Source organism: Lepus europaeus, chromosome 1 (assembly GCF_033115175.1).
Source record: "Lepus europaeus isolate LE1 chromosome 1, mLepTim1.pri, whole genome shotgun sequence".
Classification (NCBI taxonomy): domain Eukaryota; kingdom Metazoa; phylum Chordata; class Mammalia; order Lagomorpha; family Leporidae; genus Lepus; species Lepus europaeus.
In genome coordinates this window covers 1409358-1435404 of record NC_084827.1, presented here as the reverse complement: position 1 = coordinate 1435404, position 26047 = coordinate 1409358, and the positions used below count along the sequence as shown (strand labels likewise).

General features: G+C 55.2%; 1 protein-coding gene across 2 annotated transcripts in view; it reads left to right on the top strand.

The window, feature by feature from the left end:
- HIPK2 (homeodomain interacting protein kinase 2) overlaps positions 1-26047 on the top strand; it is a 227212-nt gene that overhangs the window by 61626 nt on the left and 139539 nt on the right. For both annotated transcript variants that reach the window (XM_062216225.1, XM_062215397.1), the window contains exon 2: positions 8746-9829. In XM_062216225.1, coding sequence (XP_062072209.1) covers positions 8746-9829 — 1084 coding nt within the window. The remainder of the gene's footprint in view (positions 1-8745; positions 9830-26047) is intronic.

Below are 26047 nucleotides of genomic sequence, written 5' to 3'. Positions count from 1 at the left end.
GCCTCTGAACACCCACGGCGTTTACTTTGGCAGTTGCGTATGTTGGCTAGAACTGCCAATTGGCCTTTTAAATTTGCATTGAACTCCACAACCCGGGAGATTTCAAGCCCCTTTACATCAAGCAATGATGTCTCAGATGTCTGCATTTCCTGTCGTGTCCAGCCCCAGTCTTTTTTACACGGAGGACCCTTAATGGAGATTGAATGATCGAGTTCATTTCAGTGCTTTCCCAGAGCTGCAGTAACTGGCATTGTTACTGGCACTGATGAGGAACTCAGTAGAGCTCCTGTTGACCGCGCGCTGTGCTCTGGTGGGACATGCTGTAGAGCTAGCACCGGATCGCCGGCGGAGGGGCAGGTGCCGTAGAGCTAGCGCCGGATCGCCGGCGGAGGGGCAGGTGCCGTGGAGCTAGCGCCGGACCGCCGGCGGAGGGGCAGGTGCCGTAGAGCCAGCGCCGGATCGCCGGCGGAGGGGCGGAGGGGCAGGTGCCGTAGAGCCAGCGCCGGATCGCCGGCGGAGGGGCGGAGGGGCAGGTGCCGTAGAGCTAGCGCCGGACCGCCGGCGGAGGGGCAGGTGCCGTGGAGCCAGCGCCGGACCGCCGGCGGAGGGGCAGGTGCCGGAGAGCCAGCGCCGGACCGCCGGCGGAGGGGCAGGTGCCGGAGAGCCAGCGCCGGACCGCCGGCGGAGGGGCAGGTGCCGTAGAGCCAGCGCCGGACCGCCGGCGGAGGGGCAGGTGCCGTGGAGCCAGCGCCGGACCGCCGGCGGAGGGGCAGGTGCCGGAGAGCCAGCGCTGGACCGCCGGCGGAGGGGCAGGTGCCGTAGAGCCAGCGCCGGACCGCCGGCGGAGGGGCAGGCTGCGACTGAAAGCAGCGTAGAAGCCCCGTAGACATTTAAATGCGCTCTTTTGGAAATCCATCATTTAGAAATGGGCTAGTCTGAAATGACCTTTGTACTAGTGAAATACAAACGATAATTCAGCAGGATAATTATTAAGATTTTAGGAATATTATTTTGCAGTCAATGAGGAAATTGTTCTAGTACTTTTCAACCCCTTGAGGCATCAAATCACCTCGCTACCCAAGAATATACAGATGAACCTCTTCCTAGGTGTTTAACAGTGTCCATTCAGGTGCATCTTTCTAGCATTCATACTTTTTTCATGTAATTCTTCTGGCATGTTCTATAATTTTTTATTTTTAAATTTATTTATTTATTTATTTATTGACAGGCAGAGTTAGACAGTGAGAGAGAGAGACAGAGAGAAAGGTCTTCCTTCCATTGGTTCACCCCCTAAATGGCCGCTACGGCCGGCATGCTGCGCCAATGCAAAGCCAGGAACCAGGTGCTTCCTCCTGGTCTCCCATGGGGTGCAGGGCCCAAGCACTTGGGCCATCCTCCACTGCCTTCCCGGGCCACAGCAGAGAGCTGGCCTGGAAGAGGAGCAACCGGGACAGAATCCGGCGGCTCAACAGGGACTAGAACCTGGGGTGCCGGCGCTGCAGGTGGAGGACTAGCCAAGTGAACTGTGGCACCGGCCCATGTTCTATAATTTTTATTACTTCTTGTGTGCAAATTATGTAATATGGTTTGGCATTCCATTAGGTATGAGAATTGATCCTTTCTTTTGAGTTCTTGATCTCAGTTTAAGAAAAAAAGTTGTAGTGTCCGTCAAATACTCGTTATTCAGTCCAGATATGTGCCCAAAAGATTTTAGTGAGAAAGTTGGTACCTCTTAAAACAAGGTGTTCTTGATTCTGGGCTCTTTAATAATGTAACTAGATTCTAAGTGATAATCTATTTAACATCTGCCAAACCCAAATTAAATCTTATATGCTTGTACTGATTAAAAAAAAAAACAAAAACCATGCACTGTATTACTTATCATTCCTTCTCCTTAGCTCTGGTGAATTCCGTGAAATCTAATTCAATTTGATTCTTTTTATCGCAGCATACCCTGGCTCATGCCTGTAGATTCAGCAGAATCTGATCTTCCAGTAGATAACTTGCGGGTGGAGAAGGGAAAAGGAAGTGTACTCAGATGTGAAGCAACTGTTCAGTTTATCTAATTATGAAATGTAAAGTCATGAAGAAACTAGCAGTTCAGTAGGGGAGAATACACTAATGAGCCAATCCTGAACAGATGTGAATGTCAACAATCATGTGAGTTACGACCTCAAGAAGATTGTGAAGATTTTTAGATTTTCCTTTTACTGGACTGAAAAAAATTATCCAGAACATTAGAAAAATAAGTTTCTCATTACCCCTTTGTAGCATGGGAGGGTGTCTTTGGCGTAGTGATTAAAGCGTTCCTTGTGTGTTTGCATGGCATATTGGAGTGCCTGGATTTGAGTCAGCTCTGTTCTCGATTCCAGCGTCCTGCTGTTGCACGTGCTGGGAGGTTGCAGGTGATGACTCAAGTAGTCAGGTTCCTGCCACCCATGCCACCTGAGAAGGTCCTGGCTTCAGCCTGGCCTGGCCCCAGCTCCTGCTGTCATTTGGGGAGTGAACCAGTGGATGGGAGATCTCTGTCTGTTTCTCTCTCCCCCTCCCCTCCCCTCCCCCTCCCTTCCTTCCTCTCCCTTCCTCCCTCTCCCTCTCCCTCCTCCTCCCTCCCCCTGTCCCTCCCCTCTCCCTCCCCCTCTCCCTCCCCCTGTCCCTCCCCTCTCCCTCCCCCCTCCCCTTCTCCCTCTCCTCTCCCCCTCCCTCTCCCTCTCCTCTCCCCCTCCCTCTCTCTCTCTCTCTCTCTCTCCCTTTCAAATAAATATAGTAAATAAATAATTTTTAAAGTTACCATTAAAAAATAAATAAATTTAAAGTAAATAGAGACAAAGTGGCACATAGAATTACCTAGATTTAAACTTCAGGAATCTCTTTGTCCCACTTCCCATAGGAGCATAAGCCCATCACTTGACTTCCTAGTTTTTAGGGGAGTAAAGTGGGGAGGGTGCTTTTACTAACTGAATTGGCATAGCATAGCCAGGGTAATTGGGACTGTGCAGGCAAAATCTGATGTGTGCTTTCTCTGTTTTTTTTTTTTCTGCCATTAAAATAAGATGCTGGAGGCAGGCTAACTTCATAGAGAAAAGAGGTTTATCCACAGTTTTAGAGGGGGACTGTCCAGACAGCACAGCCCAGGCTCTGCAAGGGTCCCATGGCAAACAGTGGGAGCACGTGTGGGAGTGAGAGATCACATCTCCAGCAGGAAGCCAACGTGGTGCAGGGGTTGGACTCATAGCCACTTGCTCTAGAAAGAGCTCGGGATTCCTGAGAACAACTCCCCCAAGGATCTCCCACCAGGCCCCACCTCTTAAAGGTCACACCTCCCAACATCTCCATGCCAAGCTTCTAGGGACCCATTCAAGCCGTACCAAACCGAAGCGCTTACCCTGCCCCAGTAAGTTCATTTTTAAGTACTTTTACTGAGCACGTCCGTGGCATCCACACTGCCTGTACCATTAAAGGCTGCGAAGCCTCTGGGTGCCTCTGACAGTGCTTATGACTCTGGCCTGTCCAGGAGGCACAGTCGAGCGGTGGTGGGAACCTGCTCTCCAGAAGCTGCAGCCGCAGGTCACAGAGGCTGCTGTGCGTGTGCTCACTTGGAGGTTTTATGCTCCAGGCCACTGAGGCTTTTGTTGAGAGGTCTGACTTGGGTCTCCCCTCTGGGAGCAGGTGCGATTATTGCACATTTCTCTTACTGTTTTTTCCTGGGTTCCTCATACCAAGCCCCCGGACTGAAGACCCACTCCCCAGCCTCCCACTCAGCAGGACCCAAATCCACTTTCTCTTCCAAGGGCCAGTTAGGAAGGCAGAGACGACTTCCAGAGCTATTGAGAGTCTGCTGTAGGATCAAGCTGCCAGTGTGCATTAAGCCCCTGCCTTTGCTGAAAGAGGATTGACAAATAGGGAGGAAGCCAGGGCCTGGGAGCAGAGAGGCACGTGGGGGGAAATGGCCCTCTCTCCTTGGAGAGGGAAGCATGAGCGCCCCACCCAGCTCTAAAGATCTGGATAAACCCGTGGTTAAAGTTGGTGAACTCTCTGATGGCTGAGCTCATCAAGAAGGCTGTTCCAGAAAAAATACTCTCAAGGAGAAAAATTAGGACCAAAGCTTGATTGTAGCCCTGAGACTATTTTAAAATTAAGCTTTGAAACCACTACTTTTAAAATCCCTAAAATATCTTTATAAGGAATAAAACGTTACTGGTGACTTCTTGTTTGAACAGTCTGCTTCCCAGAGCGAAATGGCCTCTGCTTCAGCGCGGAGGTAACCAGGCTGTCTGGGGCCCTCGCCCCGTTCTTGGATGGTGGCTGCTGACCCTGTCGGGGGGCAGCAGTGGCCACCCCAGGCCTGGCCAGTCGGAGGCAGCTGCTGCGTGGAAGTCTCTGCTCTGATCCTGGGCATCTGTCCCCAAGCCTGCCAGGGAGGACTGTCACAGTTTTATGACCCCTGGCTGTCATCCCAATAACAAATAAGTCATGAGCCACCCCTTTTCCCCTCTGTAAAATTCCACTTCAGTACCCTGGCTTTTCTACCAAAATCTCTTTTGAAACAGTGAAAATAGAGAATAAAGCCTCACTGCCCTGTGTGTGACCGTCATGTTACCATCCTGCCTCCTCGGGCCAGCCCTGCCCCCACTCAGGGCTCATGCAGGGAAAGAGTATGGGGCAAGTTAGGGACAGGGGTGAAGGCAGTATTTCCTTTGCCTCTTGAGTGGATAAGCGACTTCTGTATAGTACACAGCATCTAGAACGATAGGGGCACATAATAGCACTAGAGAACAGCCGGTTTTTGTGTTGTTGTAGAACTAGGGGGAGGTCAACTTGAACAAGAAGAACAGAAGGAAAAAACAGGTGACATAGAGACCGGCATGTGGTACAGAGGGTAAAGCCACCAGCTGCTATGCCAGCATCCCGTATGGGAGCCAGTTCAAGTCCCAGCTGCTTCACTTCTGGTCCAGGTCCCTGCTAATGCACCTGGGAAGGCAGCAGAAGACAGCCCAAGTGCCTGTGCCCATATGGGAGACCTGGATGGAGCTCCAGCTTTGGCCCCGCACAGCCCCAGCCATTGTAGCTATTTGGGGAGTGAACCAGCAGATAGAAGATTGATCTCTCTCTCTCTCTCTCTCTCTCTCTCTCACCCCTCTCTCCTCTCTCTCTTCCTGTCTGTCTTCTCTCCCCCCCCAATCTATCTCTCTGTCTCTCTACTCTCTCTCTCATCTCCATTTCTGCCTTTCAAATAAATAAATAAATCTTAAAAAAAAAACCTGACCGGTGACTTGGGTTCTGCATAGGTGAGTGAGAGTAGTGTTGTCAAGGCACAAGGCTGTGCAGAGCCGTGTGGTCACGGTCTGGATTCAAGCAAGAAGGGAAGCCTCGTATACCCCTGGGATCAGGGTAAAAGTGGGGCTCAAGTCATGTGCCGGGTGTCGTGGGTCAGGTCCGGGTCAGCTCCTGGGCAGTCGGAGCACATCTAACCAAGTGCAGATAGCCGTGGCTGCCTGGTCCAGGACGGGAGCTGCCTTGCCTCTGTGATTGGGATGGGAAGTACTGCGGACTTCTCTCTGATCTCTAGAATTCCGGGTTCCAGCTGGTCACTGCTGTGTGATCGGAGAGCTAAGTGCTCCTGGAGGTCTGCTGATTAGAGTGCTGTGTTCCGTCAGCCAAGTGCCCACCGTGTGTGCTAAACTCAGCTATTATAATACTGCGGGAAACAAAAGCAAGTGTGAAGTGTAGACAGTGGCTTTTGTCCTCGGGACCTAATGTGAGGCACAGAGATAGATAACCCAACAGGGAATGGTTTGACAGGCAGAAACAAACCTGTGACCAAACAGTGGTCTGGGAAGGGGAGGGGCATAACAATCTGGTCTTTGGAGGAGGGGAGAGGAGTGGTGAAAGCGTGCTGGATGGGGCATGGGCTAAGAGTAGACGGGGGTGGGGGGTGTAGGAGGTGGTCCTACAAAGGGTGACTAGACCGGGTTGATCAGAGCTAAGAGTTCAGAATGGTTACTCATTGGAGCTGCAGCCAACAAGTCACTTGGGATCAACTTGACACCAAGGAGTCCATTGAACATTTTTGTTCAGCATACCAGTGACGTGCTCAGAGATGTTTTAGGAAGATTAATCTGGTGGCCCAAAATAGACAAATAGAGCCTTCAGATAGACCAGATGTCTGTATCTGTATTGCCCTACCAGAAGTGATAAATGCTTCAACTGTGGAAGGAGCAGCAAGAACAGAAACAGTGAGTTGGGTGCAGGAGACGTGTTGAAGGAGGAGAGATTAAGAGTGCCTTGTACCTTCCTGTTCATGGAGGTAAAGAATCCCCCAAGGTTTGGGAAGCAAACGGCCAGTAGAATATTTTATGAACAGAAATGGAGGTGTCAGGAAGGAGGGTGAGGTGGCTGGATTTTTAGGAAAGGATAAGGAGGTCACTTGGGAAGATCATTTTTACGTAGTGGGAGGCAAAACTATATCGCCGGAACGATGAGGGAGAACCCACCCTGTGATAAAGATGTGGGAGTTGCCTGCATGGAGATGATGGCTTAAACTGGATGGGCGGTGTATTGCCAGGAGAAGAGAGTCCAAATGTGGTAAATGCAGACACTTCACAGGAAGAGGAGGAAGAGGAACCGCCCCCCGCCCCCCAGGCACAGTGGGAGGAAGAGATTGCAGATTCACAGAAGTCCTGATAAGAGCATCTAGAAGGAAGTCCTGGTTGGCAGTATCAGATGTTACGGAGACAATAAGAATGGAGGTTGAAAACGGCCATTTACCTTTAAGAGTACAGCCTCGGGGCCAGCGGCCAGTGTTATGGTGTAGTGGGTAAGGCTGCTGCCTGTGATGCTGGCATCCCATCTGGGTGCTGGTTCAAGCCCTGGCTGCTCCACTTCTAATCCAGCTCCCTGCTAATGCCCTTGGGAAAGCAGTGGAAGACGGCCCAAGCATTTGGGCCCTGCACCCATGTGGGAGACCCAGAAGAAGCTCCTGGCTCCTGATTTCGGTCTGGCCGTTTGGGGAGTGAACCAATGGATGGACAATCTCTCTCTGGCTGTCTCTTTCTCTCTCTGTGTAACTCTGACTCTCAAATAAGCAAATCTTTATAAAAAGAATTATAATCGTATAGTGTTTGAAAGTGAACGGGAAGATTATTAAGTGAGCACTTAAGAAAAGGGAGGGTCAAGCGCGGATTACAGGGGAGAAGGAGGGGAGAGTGGGGGGCGGCCGTCACTCCTCCTGCCCTCCAGCTGGGAGTCTGTGTGCACAGCAGGGCTGGCCGACCTGTAGGAAGTGTCTGCTAAGGACTGGCTCCAGTTAAGCAGGAGAAACTGAAAGCTGCAGGGGAAAGTGCGGGACACAGAGTTCGAGAGGACACGGGGGACTGTGGGCCTCCAGAGAGGGAAGTTTGCGTGTTGGAGGACTGACACCCCTTCCTCTGAGACAGGAGAGAGGGGACGGGGGATGGAGAGTCGCAAGAGAACCAGGCAGGAGAGCAGAGTAAGGCTGGCCTCCGGCTTGTGAGCAAAGTGAAGGGTAGGTGCTGAGACGGGGTGAAGAGGAAGGTGTGGACCACCACTCCGCCAGAGGCCGAGGGCCCCCAGACGCATGGGCGCTGGGTGGCTGAACCCCAGCAGCGTCTGGCGAAGCTGCGCCCGCTCTGCTCCTCGAAGAAGCCTGTACCCACTGCAGCTGCTTTTTTCTTTAAGACTTACCCTTCCTCATCTCCTTGTTATTTTTCCTTAATTGCGTTTCTGTGGGTTTTTGTGTTTCCAGTATCGCCGTGATTATAAATTGTACAACTCTTCCCAAGCAATCGTCTTACAAATTTCTGAAGTTAGCTAAATTGTGTGCAAAGTGTTAATATGAAATAGTAGTCCTTTCTAGAAAAATTTACCGATGTAAGAATTTAGCATGGAAAGTGAGTGAATCGAGTTCATAATCTGTGCTTCCCACTCCCCAGCGAAGAGGCTGATAGCATGTTTTAGTCAATCTAGATGAAAATGTCAGACTCTTTTATTTATAATTTTTCTTTTTGTAAACTTGAGAGGCAGAGAGAGACAAAGGAAGCTCCAGTCTGCTGGTTCACTCCCCAGATGCCTGTAACCGTCAGGGTTGGGCCAGGCCAAACCCGGGAGCCAGGAACTCAGTTCAGGTCCCTTATGTGGGTGGGCCAGAACCACTGCCCCCTAGGGTGTGCACCAACAGGGAGCTGAAGTTAGAAGCTGCAGGTGGGCGTTGAACCCAGGTTGGGGACGTCGTCAACTGCTAAGCTAGACAGTTGCTCTCGGAACAACTCTGATAGAGCCCTGCACACTTTGGTTAAGACAGCTCAGAAGCCAGGCAGCACTTGTTCAGCCAGAAGACCAGGGGAGCCCCCCCACGGGGCCACCTGACCACTGGGGCCTGTCGACAAGACTGAGCTGGCTGACCACATGGAGTAGCTAAGCTTACAACAGTTAACCAGGGGCCACCTGATAGCAGTTTCTGTCACAAACACTATTGATATTTAAAAAGATGAGCTGAGTCTTCGTTCTCATTCTGCAAGCCTCCTTCCCCCTGCTGGTGGCAGGTGACCCACACACTGAGTAACCAGTCTGCCTCTGAGTGCAGCAGCTTCCTGTCCCCAGCCTCATTGTGAAGTGGGAGGAAAATGCTCTTCACACTCCCAGCCATCTCAGAACTGCAGCGGATCTCTGGGATTTATCCACACAGAGGTGGCTCCGAATTTATTTCTCCTCTTCCTTTCCTCACAGGTATGGCCTCACATGTGCAAGTTTTCTCCCCTCACACCCTCCAATCAAGTGCCTTCTGTAGTGTGAAGAAACTCAAAGTAGAGCCGAGTTCCAGCTGGGACATGACTGGGTACGGCTCCCACAGCAGAGTGTACAGCCAGAGCAAGAACACAGCACCTTCTCAGCCAGCCACCACAACCGTCAGCACCTCCTTGCCAATCCCAAACCCCAGCCTACCTTACGAGCAGACCATCATCTTCCCAGGAAGCACCGGGCACATAGTGGTCACGTCCTCAAGCAGCACGTCTGTCCCTGGGCCCGTCCTCGGCGGACCACACAACCTGATGCGGCGCAGCACCGTCAGCCTCCTTGACACCTACCAGAAATGCGGACTCAAGCGTAAGAGCGAGGAGATCGAGAACACGAGCAGCGTGCAGATCATCGAAGAGCATCCACCCATGATTCAGAATAATGCCAGCGGGGCCACGGTCGCCACTGCCACCACGTCCACTGCCACCTCCAAAAACAGCGGCTCCAACAGCGAGGGGGACTACCAGCTGGTCCAGCATGAAGTGCTGTGCTCCATGACCAACACTTACGAGGTGCTGGAGTTCCTGGGCCGAGGGACGTTCGGGCAAGTGGTCAAGTGCTGGAAGCGGGGCACCAATGAGATCGTGGCCATCAAGATCCTCAAGAACCACCCGTCCTATGCCCGACAGGGCCAGATTGAAGTGAGCATCCTGGCCCGGCTGAGCACAGAGAGCGCCGACGACTACAACTTCGTGCGGGCCTACGAGTGCTTCCAGCACAAGAATCACACCTGCTTGGTCTTTGAGATGTTGGAACAGAACCTCTATGACTTTCTGAAGCAGAACAAGTTTAGCCCCTTGCCCCTGAAATACATCCGCCCGGTCCTCCAGCAGGTAGCCACGGCCCTGATGAAGCTCAAGAGCCTCGGGCTCATCCACGCCGACCTCAAACCGGAGAACATCATGCTGGTGGATCCGTCCAGGCAGCCGTACAGGGTGAAGGTCATCGACTTTGGGTCAGCCAGTCACGTGTCCAAGGCCGTGTGCTCCACCTACCTGCAGTCCCGGTATTACAGGTAAGACCGCACCAAGATGACAGGGGCCGTGAGGGGCCTGGTGGTGGCCGTCACCCAGGGCGAGATAGGAGCGCGCGTGAACACTTGCTGCCCTCCAGTGCCAGTGATGTTAATGCAGCTGGGAAAGTATGGTCCTAATTGGCGCACGTTGACATGATGGTGAGGAGGCGGGTAAGAGCAGAGCCAAGTAGGAGGCTTAGTCTAGTTGTTCAGAGTTGGAAGGGATCCGTGGGAGCTGGGATGAAGGTCCAGACAAGGTGGAGGAACTGGGTCCTCACGGTGGAGAAGAGGGCGGACCGTGCTGTCCAAAATCCCGCCGCAGGAATGTGCGAGACAGGAGGTCACCCACCTGCCGGCACAGAGTTCTGAGGGAGGTGTGGTCGCACGCCAGCACGGAGTGGGACCAGGTTGCTGGGGGTCTTGAGTAGCAGACTCAAGCTTGGCAACTGTGTCCTGAGATTTGAGCGGCCAAAGGTGAAGGCTGGGAAGGCTGCTCCTCTCACCTCCTGTGTGGAGGAGGCTGAGGAAGGGAGGAGTCAGGGAGCCAGCTGCTCACTGCTGTGGTGAGCGAGCCTCAGGCCTGGGTCTGGGCGACGGGAGAATTGTGGAGCCTCTGGGAAGTGTGAATTAGGCAACCATTCCTCCATACAGTCAGTCATTCAACAAGCGTTTACTTCCCAACCCGGCGCCGTGCCGAGTGCAGGGTCGTGGACGAGGCGCTCACTGTCCGGAGTCTCCTGCATACTGACTCTCAGCCCTGGCTGCACCTGCAAGACTCCCGGGGCGCTCCCGCAGCGCCCTCCGCAGACCGGACCCGCGGCCGGGGCGCTCCCGCAGCGCCCTCCGCGGCCGGGGCACTCCCGCAGCGCCCTCCGCGGACCGGACCCGCGGCCGGGGCACTCCCGCAGCGCCCTCCGCGGACCAGACCCGCGGCCGGGGCACTCCCGTAGCGCCCTCCGCGGACCGGACCCACGGCTGGCTGAATGACCTCTAGCAGCTTTCCTGGGCCCAGGGCCAGTCAGGGCTGAGAGCTGCTCTCTGCTGCCTTCCGAGTCAGGAGGCCCCGGGGTTGGACCTGATCCCTCCACTCAAAGGCTGTGTGGCCTGGGCCAGTTGCCTCATTTCCCTAGACGTTCATCTCCTAACCCATAACCTGGGAGAAGCTGGCCTCTGCGCTTGCTGGGCTGATCGCTCGCCGTGGTTAACACATCGTAGGTGCTGTGCTGTAGGCAGCAGCCAGCCTGAGAGGGGCGCAGGGAGGAGCTGACTGAAGACAGAGAGAGAGGTGGTTTGGGGCAATAGTGGTGGGTTGTCCTTGAGATCACAGGGACCAGGCAGTGGTAAGAAGTGACAGACTCCTGCGAGAAGATAGTCAGTGACATGGAACAGGTCCCTAAGACTGCTGCCTGAGACCCTCTGCCCCGGGGGCTTCAAGGCCACGGAGAAAAAGCTGGAAAATGTGCCAGAGCCATGCGGACACAGCCGATCCTCACCCATTCCTGGCCCGCCTGACTGCCCACAGCACTGTTGCAAGTCTCCTCCCAGCTCCTCCCCGCCTGCTGGGAAGAGCAGCGGCCACACGGCCACACGACAGGAGCTGCAGGCCCCTCACCTCCCTCCCAGTCTCTGTTTGTCCTGATGCTGACTCACGATGAGGCGTTAAGGACCCCCCAGCCGCTGTGCTGTTTCTCCGGTGAGGAGGCATTTTATGGGCTGCAGCAGCTCAGGTCCAGCCACTTTGTCCCGCACTAGCTGCCGGTATGCATGCGGCTCCCCCATCTTGGCGAGGGTCCCTGCCTGGTTCCGCTCTGACGCCAGGCTCCTTCCCACTCCCCCGTCCTGAGCTGTGTGTTCTGCTGGGTGGCCCTGCTGCTCTGTGGAGACGGCTCCGCTGGCTCCGGAGCCAGGTGCTTCTCGGTGGAGCCAGGCGGAGGGGAGAAGTAAGCCCTGAGGGAAGCCGCGGCGGAAGGATGGTGACCGTGGGCAGCCGGCAGCGTGTGTCCTCTTTGAAAGCCAGCTCTGGTGGCGCCATCATGGGTCGGTCCCCAGCCCACGTGATCAGGAGCTGGGCCAGGGCTGGCCCTGCACTCCCAGCTCTGTGCTGCAGTGTGTGAGTTCAGCCTGCCAAAGGCTGCTTCTTCCTAGGTGTTAGCCTGATGCAGGGTGAGCTGGAGCAACCCAGGGGCTTCCCAGGCTTCTCTTTTGTAGTTAGATTCCCAGTTTTCTTCAGGTTTATTCAAAGTTGAGGTTGGAGACGTGTTTGGGGGCAGGCATTCGGTGCACGGTTAGGGTGCCAGTTGGGTGTCCGCACCCTAGGTTCAAGTCCCAGTTCTGCCTCCTCATCCAGCTTCCTGCTTCTGCACAGCCTGAGAGGCAGCAGGTGCTGAGTCAGGTACCCGTTCCCTGCCATCCATGTGGGAGACATGACTGAGTTCCCGACTGTGGGCACGTGGGGTGCAGTCCAGCAGATGGAAGCTCTCTCGCTTTCTTCTCTCCCTCCCGCTCACATAAAATAAACACGCTTTTTTAAAAACAAAAAACTATATTTAAAATATAACCTATGAATCTAGCAAGCTGCCTTTGGGATCCTTAGCCCCTTCTGCGTCCTCGCCCTCTTGTGCCTGTGTGGACAGCTCCCGCCCCCAGCTTCCCCTGCCGCCAACTCCGCAGCTCTGCTTTGCCTTTGCTTTCCCTGGTGTCCCTGGTCCTGAGGAGCTGGGCTCACAGAGCTGGGGAGCCCAGCTCAGGGGGTCTGTGCTGTGAGGCTCGGGGGCGGGCTGGACACCAGTCACTAGTGACACGGGCGAGCCTTGCGCGGACACTGTGGTTTGTGCTGAGGGCAGCTTTGCGCCCACCCTGGGCCCCCGGGAGCTCTTCCCAGCCGTCCTTGCGCTTCCCAGGCAGGCATGGTCACGTCCGGCCTGGAATCTGGTTTCTCTCTGAGGCCTGCCTTCGGGTCGGCCAGTTCCCCCTTGCTTTAGCCTCTAGGTGACCACTGCCTGAAATTCGGAGCACGGTGACCCCTTCCTCTCTGTGGCCGCTTTGGCCTTGGCCTCACACCTGTCCTCTCTGAGCACAGCCCTGGTGTCGAGGGCACGGTCAGCAGGTAGGCAGTGTGGCTGCTCCGCCGGAAACGCTGCCGCATCCAGGGTGGCCACAGCGTCCTGCTGCTCCCCAGCCTCGCCTGTTTCCGGAGCAGTCTGCCGCGTGTCAGTCGGCACATTTCTGTAGCTCCTGGTCTCCACAGTCCTCGCCGTCCAGGCCACGCTGCCAACTTGGTCTTCCTGCTTGGAGAGAAGCAGAGGGAATAAGGAAAGCTCTCTAATTGTCCGAGAAGGAAGCAGCTTTGGGGACCTCGGTGAAGTTGTCCGAGCTCCCTGGGACCAGAGAGGCCAGCCCTTGCTGCAGTCAGCCTCCTGGCTGGGCCTGTCAGTTCTGCCTGCCGCCCCCCCCCCCCCCCCCGGTCCTTGTATCGACTAGAAACACTTACACGGCCCTCCCTCCTTTTCAGTGGGACTGTGTTAACTGTCTTGCCGCCAGCATCGCTGCCCAGCGATGTGGCAGCAGCCAGATGAAGAGAGAGGCTCCTGTCCTCAGACTGGAGGCCTGGGGAAGGACCTGGTGTCCTGGGAGCCAACTGTTGTCCACAGTGTGGGGCACGACCGAGGTTGGGACCGTGCTGTGCTGGAATTCTGCACGGCACACCTGGGGCTGGGTTCTTCAAGGGAACAGGTTGCTCTCCAACCTGGTGCAGGTTGCAGACTCCAAGTGGAAGGTCAGTTGCGTGGTTACATGTCACCGGCGCTGGTCCTCTGCCTTCGGGAGCTTGTTCTCAGCAGCCTTCTGCCAGTTCTTCCCCAGACCTGCACTGGCGTCCACAAGGGGTCGCCCTCCCTGGAGCGCCAGGCTGCAGTCCAGGGAGTCCCTCAGGGAGCTGGAGTGAGCCTGGTCCAGGTGTGCCTGAGACCGCTTTTGGAGAGCCACTGCTCCAGGGGAGAGGGATTTCCTTATCGCAGTCGCCTTTCAGGTATCCCTCCTGCTGGCTTGTGTGCCCTCCCCGTGGAAGCCCGCCGTCTTCCGTATTTGATTCCGCACTGATGCTAGTTGGGTTGTGTTTGTCGGTTGGAGCAGGTAGTAAGTTGGCTCTGGGGTCTTCGCACCGTCAGCGTGACCAGCAAGCTGAAGCGAGGCCAGACGTTAAAGCGCAGTCTTGGAAGCACAGACAGAAAGTGTTGCCACTCAGGCCGGGAACAGCGGGACTGAGACGTACCGCGTCCGTGTTTCTGCTCTGGGACAGTCAGCGCGCAGACTTTCCTACGACACTTGTGACCATTACTTGGACCCGCACAATAGGCGCAACAGTTAGGATATAAAAATAGCCAGTAGTCTGGAACCAGTTGTCTGGTTCCCTTGGCACACTCTGTTCCAGTTGATCCCATAGTGGTTTTAAATAGGAGATGGAGATGAATTTTCATTCAGTTCGCTTCATCAAACACTCGCTGGCTACCTCCCAGGTATCCTGTGTTACACGCGCACTCAGAGGTATGGGAGGTAAGGCGTGGTCTCTAATCTTTGAGGAGATGAGAAACACAAACTGCCCAGGGCTTAATGCTGGTGTTTTGGTATTGCAAATGTTTGTTCATTCAACAGATATTTAGCCAAACCTGTGGCCAGACTCTAGGGAACTGACCTGAGCAAAACTAGTGCAAGACATTAGAAGTCATTCAGTGAGAGGTTTTATAAATGGGTGAGCGGGAGCACAAAGCATTTGGCCTGATGGTGAGATGCCCACTCCACACCAGTGTCCCACTCCAGCTGACTGCTGACGTGGAACCTGGAGGGCAGGTAGTTGGGTTCCTGCCACCCAGACCTGGACTGGGGCCATCGCACACACTTGGGGTGTGAACCAGTAGATTGGAACACTCTCTCTGTCGCTTCCATCTAAAAACGAAATGTTTATTAGGGGAAATTTATAGGCCAAGAACTATAATGTGGCAGGTCTTAAAGGAAATGCGAGCTATCTGGGACAGGAGAGGAGGCCTGGTCCAGCTGCCGGGGACTGGTGTGAAGTCAGGTGTTGCGTAGTGCCATTTTAGTCAGCAGCAGAGTACGTGTACGATGGGGGTCACACACGATCCTTTCACTTAGTGATGTTGTGGCCGGGCCAGGTGGCACAGTACCCTCTTGGTGTCCACACAGTGAGGATACTGTGCAGTGACATGTTACTCAGAACATAGCCCTGCTAAGTGACTTGTGACTGAATAAGCGAGTATGGGAGTGTTAACCGGGGAGACCCAGAAGCTAGGAGATGGCATTTACTCAGGAGTAGAAGGAGGGGGCCCTGGAGGATGAGGGGCTTCCCGCCCCCTCGTGAGTGTGGGCACCTCAGTGCGCTGAGCGTTTCCAATGCTTTGGTTGCCGGATCGACGTAGATGGAGTAGATTTCTGTTTCGCTTGCTTCTGTCGCGTGACTGTGCAGTCTTTAAGGCACAGTTCTGACGCGTGGCTCTTTCAGAACCTGGTTTCAAACTGCGCCGTGGCTGTGAAGTCTGAGAGACCTCAGCTCCAGTCCTGCCCGTGCCCTGGGGTCCCACTGCATCATAATCAGCAGGACGTCAGCCCTGGGGCCCGCCCTCCTCCGTTCGGATCCCATTGACCAGGGCCTGTGTTTCCCAGACAGCCAGCGTTGGTGGTTGAGTCTCTGGCCAGGAAGCAGTTTTCTGTCCAGCAGGTTGACCACGGCCTCATCAGCCCAAACTCAGATCCTGCTCGATCTCCCCGTCACAGAGGTCAGGCAGGTTCCAACATTGATGCTCCAGACTGAAAACATGAGCTGCTTCAAGAAGGGGGAATCACTTTATAAGGCCGTGAGCGTGGGTTGTTTCTGAAACGGCACAGCTTAGTAGTACATAAAAAGTGACCACGTGTGCGGTTATGCTGAGAAGAGCAGCCCTGGAAGCAGGTGCATGTGGTGTGAGCTTCTTAAACTAATCCGTCTTTATTCCTAACAGAAGCCACAGGAGGAGGCGCTGGGCCACAGCTGAGGTAGGACCTGACGTGGCCAAGCCACTTAAATCTCAGGGGGATGGGAAGTGTGGAGACTGAGCACAGGTGATAAGCTGCTAGGCTGTTAGCTTGTCTTCCTTTCTCCCTCATTCGTCTCTGGGACCTTCAGTTACATGGTAAAACACTTTGAACTTAAAAACATTTTAAATCCTTATTAAAATATTGTAATAATTATTAATAAGTATAAAAAATAAGTAAAGTGAAAAGCTCTACCTGTGTTTGAGTAACTCTCTGCCCAGGTTCCACAGTTACCCCGCACACACACATGCACACTCACACACACATGCACACTCACACACACATGCACACATACATCTCACACACACGTAACACAACTTAAGGGCGTGTGGACATAGGCGTGCTTTTGAGCACCTTGGTGACAGAGAGGCTGACGCGCAGATCCCCACCACATGGAGGAAGACAGACACTTGCAGAGAGCATGCAGGTACAGCACATGCCGGGACACACATACAGAGACACTGAGATGCCAGGGCCCTCCTTGGACCGCCTGAGCGTACTGGGCGTGCCTGTGGCCAGGAGAAGTGGCACTCACACACCTGAGCCTACCTGGGCGTGCCTGTGAGCAGAAGTGGCACTCACACACCTGAGCCTACCTGGGCGTGCCTGTGAGCAGAAGTGGCACTCACACACCTGAGCCTACCTGGGCGTGCCTGTGAGCAGAAGTGGCACTCACACACCTGAGCCTACCTGGGCGTGCCTGTGAGCAGAAGTGGCACTCACACACCTGAGCCTACCTGGGCGTGCCTGTGAGCAGAAGTGGCACTCACACCCTGGGAACTTGGCCCAGTTTTGTGCCCGGCTGCAGCACTGCTGACCATGTGCCCCTAAACCTGTAACCACTGTTGGGTTCGAGGCATCAACCACTCATTTTCCAAAGTGGGGTCCAAGGACTCTTCTACATCAGAATCATCTAGGGTACCTGTTAGAGTCTTGGGGGACCAGCGCTGTGGTGCAGGAGGTTAATCCTCTGCCTGTGGCGCCGGCATCCCATATGAGTGCCGGCTCGAGTCCCGGCTGCTCCACTTCCATCCAGCTCTCTGCTATGGCCTGGGAAAGCAGTGGAGGATGGCCCAGGTCCTTGGGTCCCTGCACATGCGTGGGAGATCCAGAGGAAGCTCCTGGCTCCTGGCTTCGGATCGGCCATTTGAGGAGTGAACCAGTGGATGGAAGATCTTTCTCTCTCTCTCTCTCCCTTTCACTGTCTGCAGTGTCTACCTCTCAAAAAATAAATAAAATCTTAAAAAAAAAAAAAAAAAGACTCTGGGGCTGCAAAAGAGACCTGATGAACCCCCTCTGGGGATGGGGCCAGGCAACACCCCTGGACGGGATCTGCAGCAGTTTCCTTTCTGACACACACACTGCCTCACTGAGGTGGTATGATTGACATACAGAGCTATACATGTTTGTCTGCAACTTAGTCAAGTTTGGGAATAAGTATACACCCGTGAGACTGTTGGTCTGCGTCGTAAATGTTCCATAGCCTCCATAAGTTCCCTTCTGTTCCTTGCCGTCCTCGTTATCGTCCTTGGAGAATTGCTTTTCCAAGTGGCTTGGGCTCCAGGGGCTCAGCCCACCCAGGTGTACTGTGTCCCCCGCCAAGATGGCCCCAGGCTGATGCTCACTCCTCAGAGTGGCTGGTGGCCCTTCCGAATGGCCTGTAACTGCTGGCTGACTAGTGGCCAGACCTTTCTGCCCCTGTGATGATGACGGTGAGAATCCAGAAATACTGGTGAATGCAACAGGAGAGCTCGTAAGGATTGGAGGGCTGGAAAAGTGAGTGGCTCAGAGGAGAGTGTCCAGAGTCGGGGTGGGAGTGAGACGGCCAGTGCTCGGCAGAGGCTCAATGTGCGTGACTTTGGCCGAACTGACAGCAGACATGTTACTTGCTATTAAGCAGCTCCTGGACTCTCCCCGTGGCTGTGGCTAGATTTATGGTTTTAATCCTCATCTGTGTTTCCAACAGGTAATTTTTGAATTCCTGAGATGCCTCAGACATTATGTTTTGTGCTGAGATTTCAAGACATGAGTAGGCGTGCCCTCAGTTACGGCAGTGTTCACCTCTAACCCATAATGGAATGAGCTGTCCCTGGGTAGCCAGGGCTGGCTGTGCCAGGCTTCAGTGTCCTGGGCCTCCTCGGTCTGCCCGGCGTAGGCACCTCTCGTTAAACTGAGAAGCCGGAGCTCCTAGCATCCTGGAGTCATTTTGCTGCCCTTGCTGGCTTTGGGGCTGCTGCATGTTCTGCATCTTCTGTGCGCTTCTCAGGCTCCCAGGCACCACCAGGGCAAGGTGAGCCTGGAGTTTCCCCTCTCATCCCTGCCCCCATCAGCTGCCGGCTCCTACAGGGTCTTACAGAGGGTGGCTGAGACAAGCAACCCGCAGGCATTGTCGGGAGCGGTTGGGGCTCTTGTGGCTCCTGTCCTTGCGTAGAGGTTGAGATGGAGATGTTAGCAAATGCCTTAGTTTGGGTTTCCCCAGAAGCAGAACGTGAGGGAAGGGCTTGGGTGCAGTACGTCCACTTGGGAGCTGATCCCAGGAGGCAGGAGTGAGGGGTAGGAGAGTGATGCTGGAAGGAGAGGCAGCATTATTAGGAGTGCTGATGACCACAGGGCTCCATGCACCTCTGTGGAGCCTGAGAAGGCCCCCCCACCCCCGAACTGTGCACGAAAGGGCGAGAGCCTGGGGCTCTGGGCTCTGGGCCCTGGGTTGAGGGCTGCCCTCAGGAACGGTAGCTCTCCTGTGACTTATGTATGAGAGAGAGGCAGGGAGAGACAGATCTTTCATACGTTGGTTCACTTCCGAGCTGGCTGAGCAAGGCTGAAGCCAGGAGCCAAGGACTACGTCTGCGTCCGCCACACAGGCGGAGCCATCGCCTGCTGCTTCCGAGGTGCGAGGTGCGTTGGCCAGGAGCTGGAGCGGAAGCAGAGTGCTGGGGCACAAAGCAGCACTCCCCATCAGGTGTCTAACGACAGCTCCGCCCGCTGCGCCAGAACGCCAGCCCCGGCCTGTGCCTTCGTTTGGGCTGAGCTTATGCAAGGACTGAGTGGGCTTGAGCAAGTCCTCACAGAGCTCTGAGGCAGAAAAGCCAAGCAGTGTGGAGCGCAGGATGGCACCGTGGTGCCGAGCCAGCAGAGTGTGTGACCCGTGCCCCAGTGCTAACTGCAGTGGCATAAGTGGGCCATTGGTCGTCGTCCTCCCTAGCAGTCGTGTGTGGCACTGGTAAATGGAAAGGGAGTAAAGGGGAGATGGCTTTAAAAGCCAGTACAAGAACTCTAGGCCAAGAACTTAGAGTTGAGCTCTACCTTTGGCCTTTGGGGCACTGGGGATCTGAAATGAAACACAGTAACCTGAGGGCCACTTGCAGTGCAGCATCCCGTATGGGCACCAGTTCATGGTGTCCCGGCTGCTCCACTTCCCATCCAGCTCCCTTAAATGGCTTGGGAAACAGTGAAAGATGGGCCGAGTGCTTGGGCCCTTGCCAGCCATGTGCGAGACCTGGAAGAAGCGCCTGGCTCTTGGCTTCAGCTTGGCCCATCCCTGGCCATTGCAGCCATGAGACGAGAGGATGAAAGGTCTTTCTCTGTCTCTCCTTCTCTTTCTGTGACCCTGAATGTAACCCTCTTTGAAAGAGAAAAGAATACGATCATCGGGCACCCACATCCTTGCTCTCAGCTACTGGCCTGGCACTGAGCAGCTGAGGCCAGGGCCCGGGCAGGCCCCGAGCTAGGACCCCTGCCAGGGAGGTGCCTGCAGAGCACCAGTGGATGGGGTGGAGTTGGAGTGCTCTTCTCCCACGTTTCCTGCACCTGTGCAGCTGCCACTCCCCACACTCAGCTGTGGATGGGCTAATGACTGACTGCCCCCGTGGGTCAGTGAATAGTGGCAGTGGCCTCGTGTGCTTTGAAATAGCTCGCTCCATCGTACGTGCCAGAAACCCGTGCCGTTTCTTGTCTGTCACTGTTGGCTAGCCCTGGATCGGAGAGACTCCTAGAATCGGCATCTTGTGAAGCAATTGCATCTCACCAAAATTATATTCTCATCTTGTCTTTCCACCTGTGAAATTTAAATTTAAAACTGAAGACAGCTGACTCAGCTTCTAACAGATCATTTCCCTGAAGTGAGCCAACATCTGTCTTGTGCCATTATTCCTTCTCAGAAAATTAGAAATGACTTCCACGCATGGAGCAGGCCCAGCACAGCAAGGCCTGACTGTCACCCTCTGGCCTCGTAGCCGCGGGTCTGCCGTTCTGCTGGTGAGGCTTCGTGGGCATTCTACTCGCGTGCCTGGCGACTTCGTCTTCCATTAGAGCTGATGAAGGGGCCAGCGTTGTGGTGCAGCAGGCTAAGCTGAGCCTCTGTTGTTGGCGATGCGAATCAGAGCCCCAGGCTGAGCCCAGCTGCTCAACTTTACTCCCTGCTGGTGTGCCCGAAGGCAGTGGGAGATGATCCAAGTCCTTGGGCCCCTGCACCCACGTGGGAGACCCAGTCGAACTTCCAGGCTCATGGTTTTGACCTGGCCCAGCCCTGGCTGTTGTGGCCTTTTAGGGAGGGAACCAGCAGATGGACGATCAACCTCCCTCTCCCTCTGTCTGTCACTCTGCCTTTCAAGTAAATAAAGTAAATTTTAAAAATCAAAAAGCTGAATCAGCAAAGATTTCCTGCAGCGTATGAGACAAATTGTGTGCACCTGGTGCATAGTAAGCACCGGTGAATACTAGCTGCTTTGTTTGTTTTTCCTACTCCTACTGTTACCACTTTATTTTTATCATCATTATTATATGTGACAGACAGACCAGGGTTTGAATTCCAGATCTGCTGTGTGATTTTAGGCAAGTTCCAATCTTTGAGGCTCATTTTCCGTTTCCATGTCGAGGAGAAACATCACAGTTCGCAGGGTTATTGCTGAAGGGAGCAGCTGTAGGCACGTGACTCGTGTCCCACCATACCTGGCGCTTGCCGCTCTGGCTCACTAGTCCTGTGCTTTCCCCGCTTACGCACCTCTATGATGGCATCTGTGTGACCTCAGCGGATGTCATCATTCGCTGTCTGTGAGCCCAACACCGCCTTATTTCCCGGTCTGGGGTTGGGCATCCTTTCTGGTTCTTCTCTGCACCCATACGTGGAGGGCCAGTCCCACAGATCCTGCCAGTGGAAACTGAAGGAACAGTACCTGAACGTTGACCTCTCTGGCGTCCAGTGCAGCAACGAAGGGGCTAGCGTTTGGGGAGGGTGGGGACAGACCTTGGTCAGCCTGGGGAGGGAGGTGGGTGCGCCAGTCGTGACTTGAGGCGCGGGCTGTATTGCTGTGCGCTGGACCTGAAGTGAGGCAGACATCCCGAGTCTAAGCTGGACCTGGAGGCCTCAGAAGAAGTGGTGGGGTGGGGTCCCAGGGGCCTTGGGATGTTTGGCACCATCTCACACCTGCTTGTGCTCCCCACACCCAGTCCCGTCAACGCTGACAGCCCCAAGACTGCAGTGTTGCCAGAGACCATGTTCCAGCACTGCCCTTAGGCAGCATGTGCTATGTGTTAGGTGTATGTTGGGATCTGTGGAGGGTAAGTTTGTATATGGTGTGGTTGCACATGTGGTGTGTGAGTTGAATGTACTGGTGTGTGAGGGCTGTGGGATGTGTTGGATAAGGCATGGGTGTGTGTGCGTGTGTGTGTGTGTGGGCAGGTGCATGCTGTTCCCACTATTTGGAGCTGCTTCCTAGTTCTAACTCTCCTGCCTGGGAAAGTGTCTCCCATCACAACCATATTTATGTAGCTGCTGGACATAAAACAAAAGCTCTTTGGCCAGAACATGAGGGACAGTTAGTGCCACTCCCTTGTCATCCACTGACCTCCAGTGAAGGATCTCTAGTCCTTTCCATTTTGTGACTCAGAACTTAAATGGAGTAGAAATGCACTCAGTGTGAGCCCCAGAATATAAACAGCGTCAGGTGCCGTTCTCACTTGTGAAAGTCGGGCCCCATGAGCGGCAGCAGGGCGATTGCAGATGGAGCCATTCCACACCTGCAGTGTGGTCGTGGCAACGTGAGTCCGCACAGGGGCTCAAACTCGTGGAGCTGTGTGTCAAAAATAATCCTCATAAGATTTCAGGTTTTGAGATAACAGTGTGCAGTCGACCTCCCCCTACGCCGTCTGAAGGAATGCCTGGTGATGTTGAGCCCGTGAGCCTCACCGCGCCTCGCTTCCCTTCCTGCCTTTGTCTTGCTGCGTCTGGGTAGAAGCCTGTTCATCCTGTCCTGGGGTGGGGAGCAGGGTCACAGTCGTCTCTGGAAGCGGCTGCCGGGGCGCCTAGGAAAACAGTTCTGGGGAATCCACAGCTGCCGGCGCCGGAAGTGCTGATGGCGTGCGGTTTCTGTCTGCGCTCTCCTGGTTGTGGGTCATGCCCTCGTCCTCTCAAAGCTGAGGACAGTGACCACGAGAAGCGGAAGTGACCAGCTGTTACTGCTGAATGCCAAGACTTTGGAGGTCAACGGCGGATTTAATTGAGTATCCGTGGAGTTTGATGCTCGTGCCCAGAGTCCTGCCCTTGGTTCTTCCATTACTGTGGCTGCGGCCTGCACGCCCGTGTGAGACAGGTCACCTCCACACAGCGAGGCCCCCTCCGCCCTGAGGGGGTTTTCAAGACTGGAGAGGTAGCTGGTTTTGCACCCCTGTGTGCCCTCCTGTCCAGCTCTGAAGCCTGGGCCACGTGCTGGCCGTCGATCCGGGTTCTTTGCCTTCTCTGCCCACCAGCAGGGGCTTTCACTTGTTTGCTGGAAGAAGTGAGGGCAGCAGCAAAGTCTCGTCCCACGGTGTCCTCTGCAGCTCGGAGCAGCCAGGTGCTCCTGCACGTGGGCAGTCCGTCAGCCCGGGGAGCGGCTGTGCTCCTGGCTGCTGTGTGCACCCCCTGCTCCCCATGGCAGCAGGTGCCCCCGGGGCCATGAGCAGCGTCGGGCCTGGCCTTCCCACTCTCAGACGCTGCTTTTTCTTGCTCGGAAGTCGATGCCTACAGTGCGTTCCTTGATCCTCTCTCCTGCTGCAGCTCCAGATTCCTAAGCTTGGTGTTGAAGCTGTGGAATTCAAAGTCCTGTTGAGTGGGCCCAGCGGCACCCTCCGCCCCGTGTGGCCTCGGCACAGCCTTTGTCCAGCCTGCACTGCACCCCCAGCATGGATTGCCTTCCCCGCCCTCACCCTGCTCCACGCCCAGTGTGAAACTCTAGTGCCAAATTCACCATGGCCAGAAGAAATTCCTCCCTCCTCTAAATAGCTGGTGTTTAGTCAAATCCATCTTCTTAGGCATTCGTCTGACTGTTGCTCTGAGACGCTGGGGGAGAACCAAGCCTGCTTTTGTCCCCCAGTTTGATGGTGAGAGCAAATGACTTGTGGCCATCAGCTGAGGCCAGGGAAGTGGGGTGGGGGCAGGCCCTGGGCTCCCCACCGCGGGGAACTGCAGATGTCGATGCACCCTGAAGCGTTGCGTTAGGTCCCAGCCCCACCCAAGTCTGCAAGTATGTGCTGATGCCTCACCTTGACCCCTCTTTCCCCCTCTCCTGTTTGTGGTCCTGACGTTCTGCAAACAAGTCTGCGTGGATAGGCGGCGGCTGGTGTGCCAGCCAGCCCCGGGGAGAAGTGTCGGCTTCCGGAGGGCTGCGGGTACTTGCTCTCCGTCAAGGCAGGGCTGCCCTGCAGGAAGGATATTCGTGGGTCCCTGTGGAGCCGTGGAAATCCACGTTGGGTCGCTGCTGGCACTGACAGGAACCGGAAGGCTGGGGAGAGATTTTTCTCTGAGAAACGGGCCATTTTTCATCTTCCCCAGCTTGCCATTTCCATTCCATGGCCTGGCGAGTAGGGCAGACGCCACGTCATCCCTCCCCACTTTGCTTCGCTCAGCAGAGGCTCACCCACGACGCGCGGGGCGCTGCAAGTGCAGAGAGGGTGCAGAGCGGCCCCTGGCGTGGGGCAGGTGCTCCGGCTCCTCCGGGCAGGCAACGGCCCCACCTGGGGAAGAGCCTTGTGAAGGCCAGGGTAGAGCCCAGACTCGCTCCCGAGTGGAACCAAGAGGGGGACTTGGAGAAAGTCTCCCGAGAGAAACGGACTGGGCGTTTCTGTTGGGCCACAGAGGTGGCAAGGTTACCTGTAAGAATGCAAAAGTCAGGGAGTGAGGTGACTGTGTACCCACGGGAACTGGCCCTCCACGCAGCCGGGTGCACGGCTCTGTGTCAGTGTCTGGCCAGGCCTTTGGTCACGTTTTCTGAGTGTTTCGCAGGAGCAGGGCTTTTGGTGATCAGCACAGCTCTGCGGGTAGCTTGGGCGCCTTACTGTCCTCATCTCAAAATACTGTCAGTGTCCGCCGCCCTCACGGAACGCAGGGGCCAGGCGTGGGGGACAGAGGGGGACAGCCCCTAGCCCCTGCAGCGGGGCCTTTGATTTCAGCAGCCTGCTAAGCCCCCCCGCCCCCTCCTCTAGGGAACGCCGCTGAGCTTGTTCACCTGTCAGGTTGGAGGGTGTGCTTTGTTCTCACAGCGTTCTGTGCAGCAGCGGTATCGCTCTGTTCCATCTGTGGCCAGGATGGCAAAGCAGCGCCTGACCCCAGCTTCTGCACCCGAGTCCGTGTCAGACACCCAGGCTCAGGGGCGTGGCAGCCTCCACCACACACACGTGTGCACTCACTCTGCACACCCCCAGCGTGCACATGCTGCTGTCCGGTGCCGTGATAGGTTCAGTCTGGGGCAGCTTTGGCCCCAGGGGTGTAGCCTTAAGATAGGGTGCACATAGGGTGCGTGCCTGTAGTGGCTTGCTCAAGGTAGGGGCTGTGGATTTGAGCATTGGGAAATGTCACCCAGGCCCGGTGCAGAGGGGCCCCTGCCTGCCTCCTATGGCCGTGTGTGCCCTAGGCACCCGTGCTGACCAGCCCTTTGGCCATCTTGCCTGGATGGAAGGTGTACCTTCTTGCTGCATCCATGCGTGGTTAGATGTGGTCGTGTTCCCCAGGTGATGAAGAGGCGGTGGGGAGAGACCGTGTACATATTCATGTTACTCTGCCTCCCTCCAGCAAGCGGGACTCACTGCACTTAAATGTTTTCAATTTTGCGCGCACAGCATGAGGACTGCTGGGTTTGTTTTGGCACAGAGATCGAACATTTGTAAGGAAACATGCCAACGTTACCTTTCCTAGCAGGTCGGAGGGAGCTCTTAGGCAGGAGATGCACTCCCCGCGGCCCTCGGGAAATGAGACACTGCCCCGTGCTGGCAGGGGAGATGGAGGGTCCCACTCCAGAGACTCCCTCCCTGGGTCCTTGCTGCCCACACTCCCGGGCGCTAGCGGTGTGGCCAGGCTCCCTTGGGGAGCCGGTGCCCAGTCGCCGTGTGGGCTGCTCGGCTGTGTTTGCCGTGCCCGTCCCTCCGCACGCACTCAGGTTTCCCTCCTCCGTCCGCCTTTCCTGGGCCAGGCTGTCCTCCCTCGGCTCCCCCTTCCCTGCTGTAAAATGCTGCACTTGCAGCCGGCATTGTGCGCCCTCTTGCATTTGACGGGACTTCCAGACACGTTTGTTTCATAATTGTGTCCCGCGTGTTGGTCCTAGGCAACCAGCTAGATTGTAACGGGGCTGGGTGTCTGTTAGGTGATTAGCATATTGTCTGCACTTGAAGGGGGAGGCAGGGATTAGAGATTTCACAAGGCCTGTTAAAGAAAAGCTGTTCAATAAATCCCCTAAGTCTTTGATGAGCTGCAGAGGTCAGCATTAATGAAAATCATTTCAGGAATTTTTTTCTCCATACGTTGTGTTTAAATTAACGTTTCTAGGACCCCTCATCCATGGCTGGTGGGAATGTACCATGGTGTGGCCACATGGAAAGTAGCTTTGCAGTTCCTCAGAGAGTTAAATGCAGAATTTCCATCTATGATCCTCACAATGCCATTCCTGAATGTACCCCCAAAATTATTGGAAGCAAGAACTCAGCAGATACTTGTCTGTGCACCTCCAAACAATACTGTTCACAGTGGCCAGAAACAGAAACAGCGCAATGGCCATGGAGGGAGACTGTGAAACAGACTGTGGTGTGTCCCCACAGTGGAGTGGCACACCACCGCAGCCTGCTGTGTGCGCCACGGCGTGGGGGGCTGTGTCCCCACAGTGAAGTGGC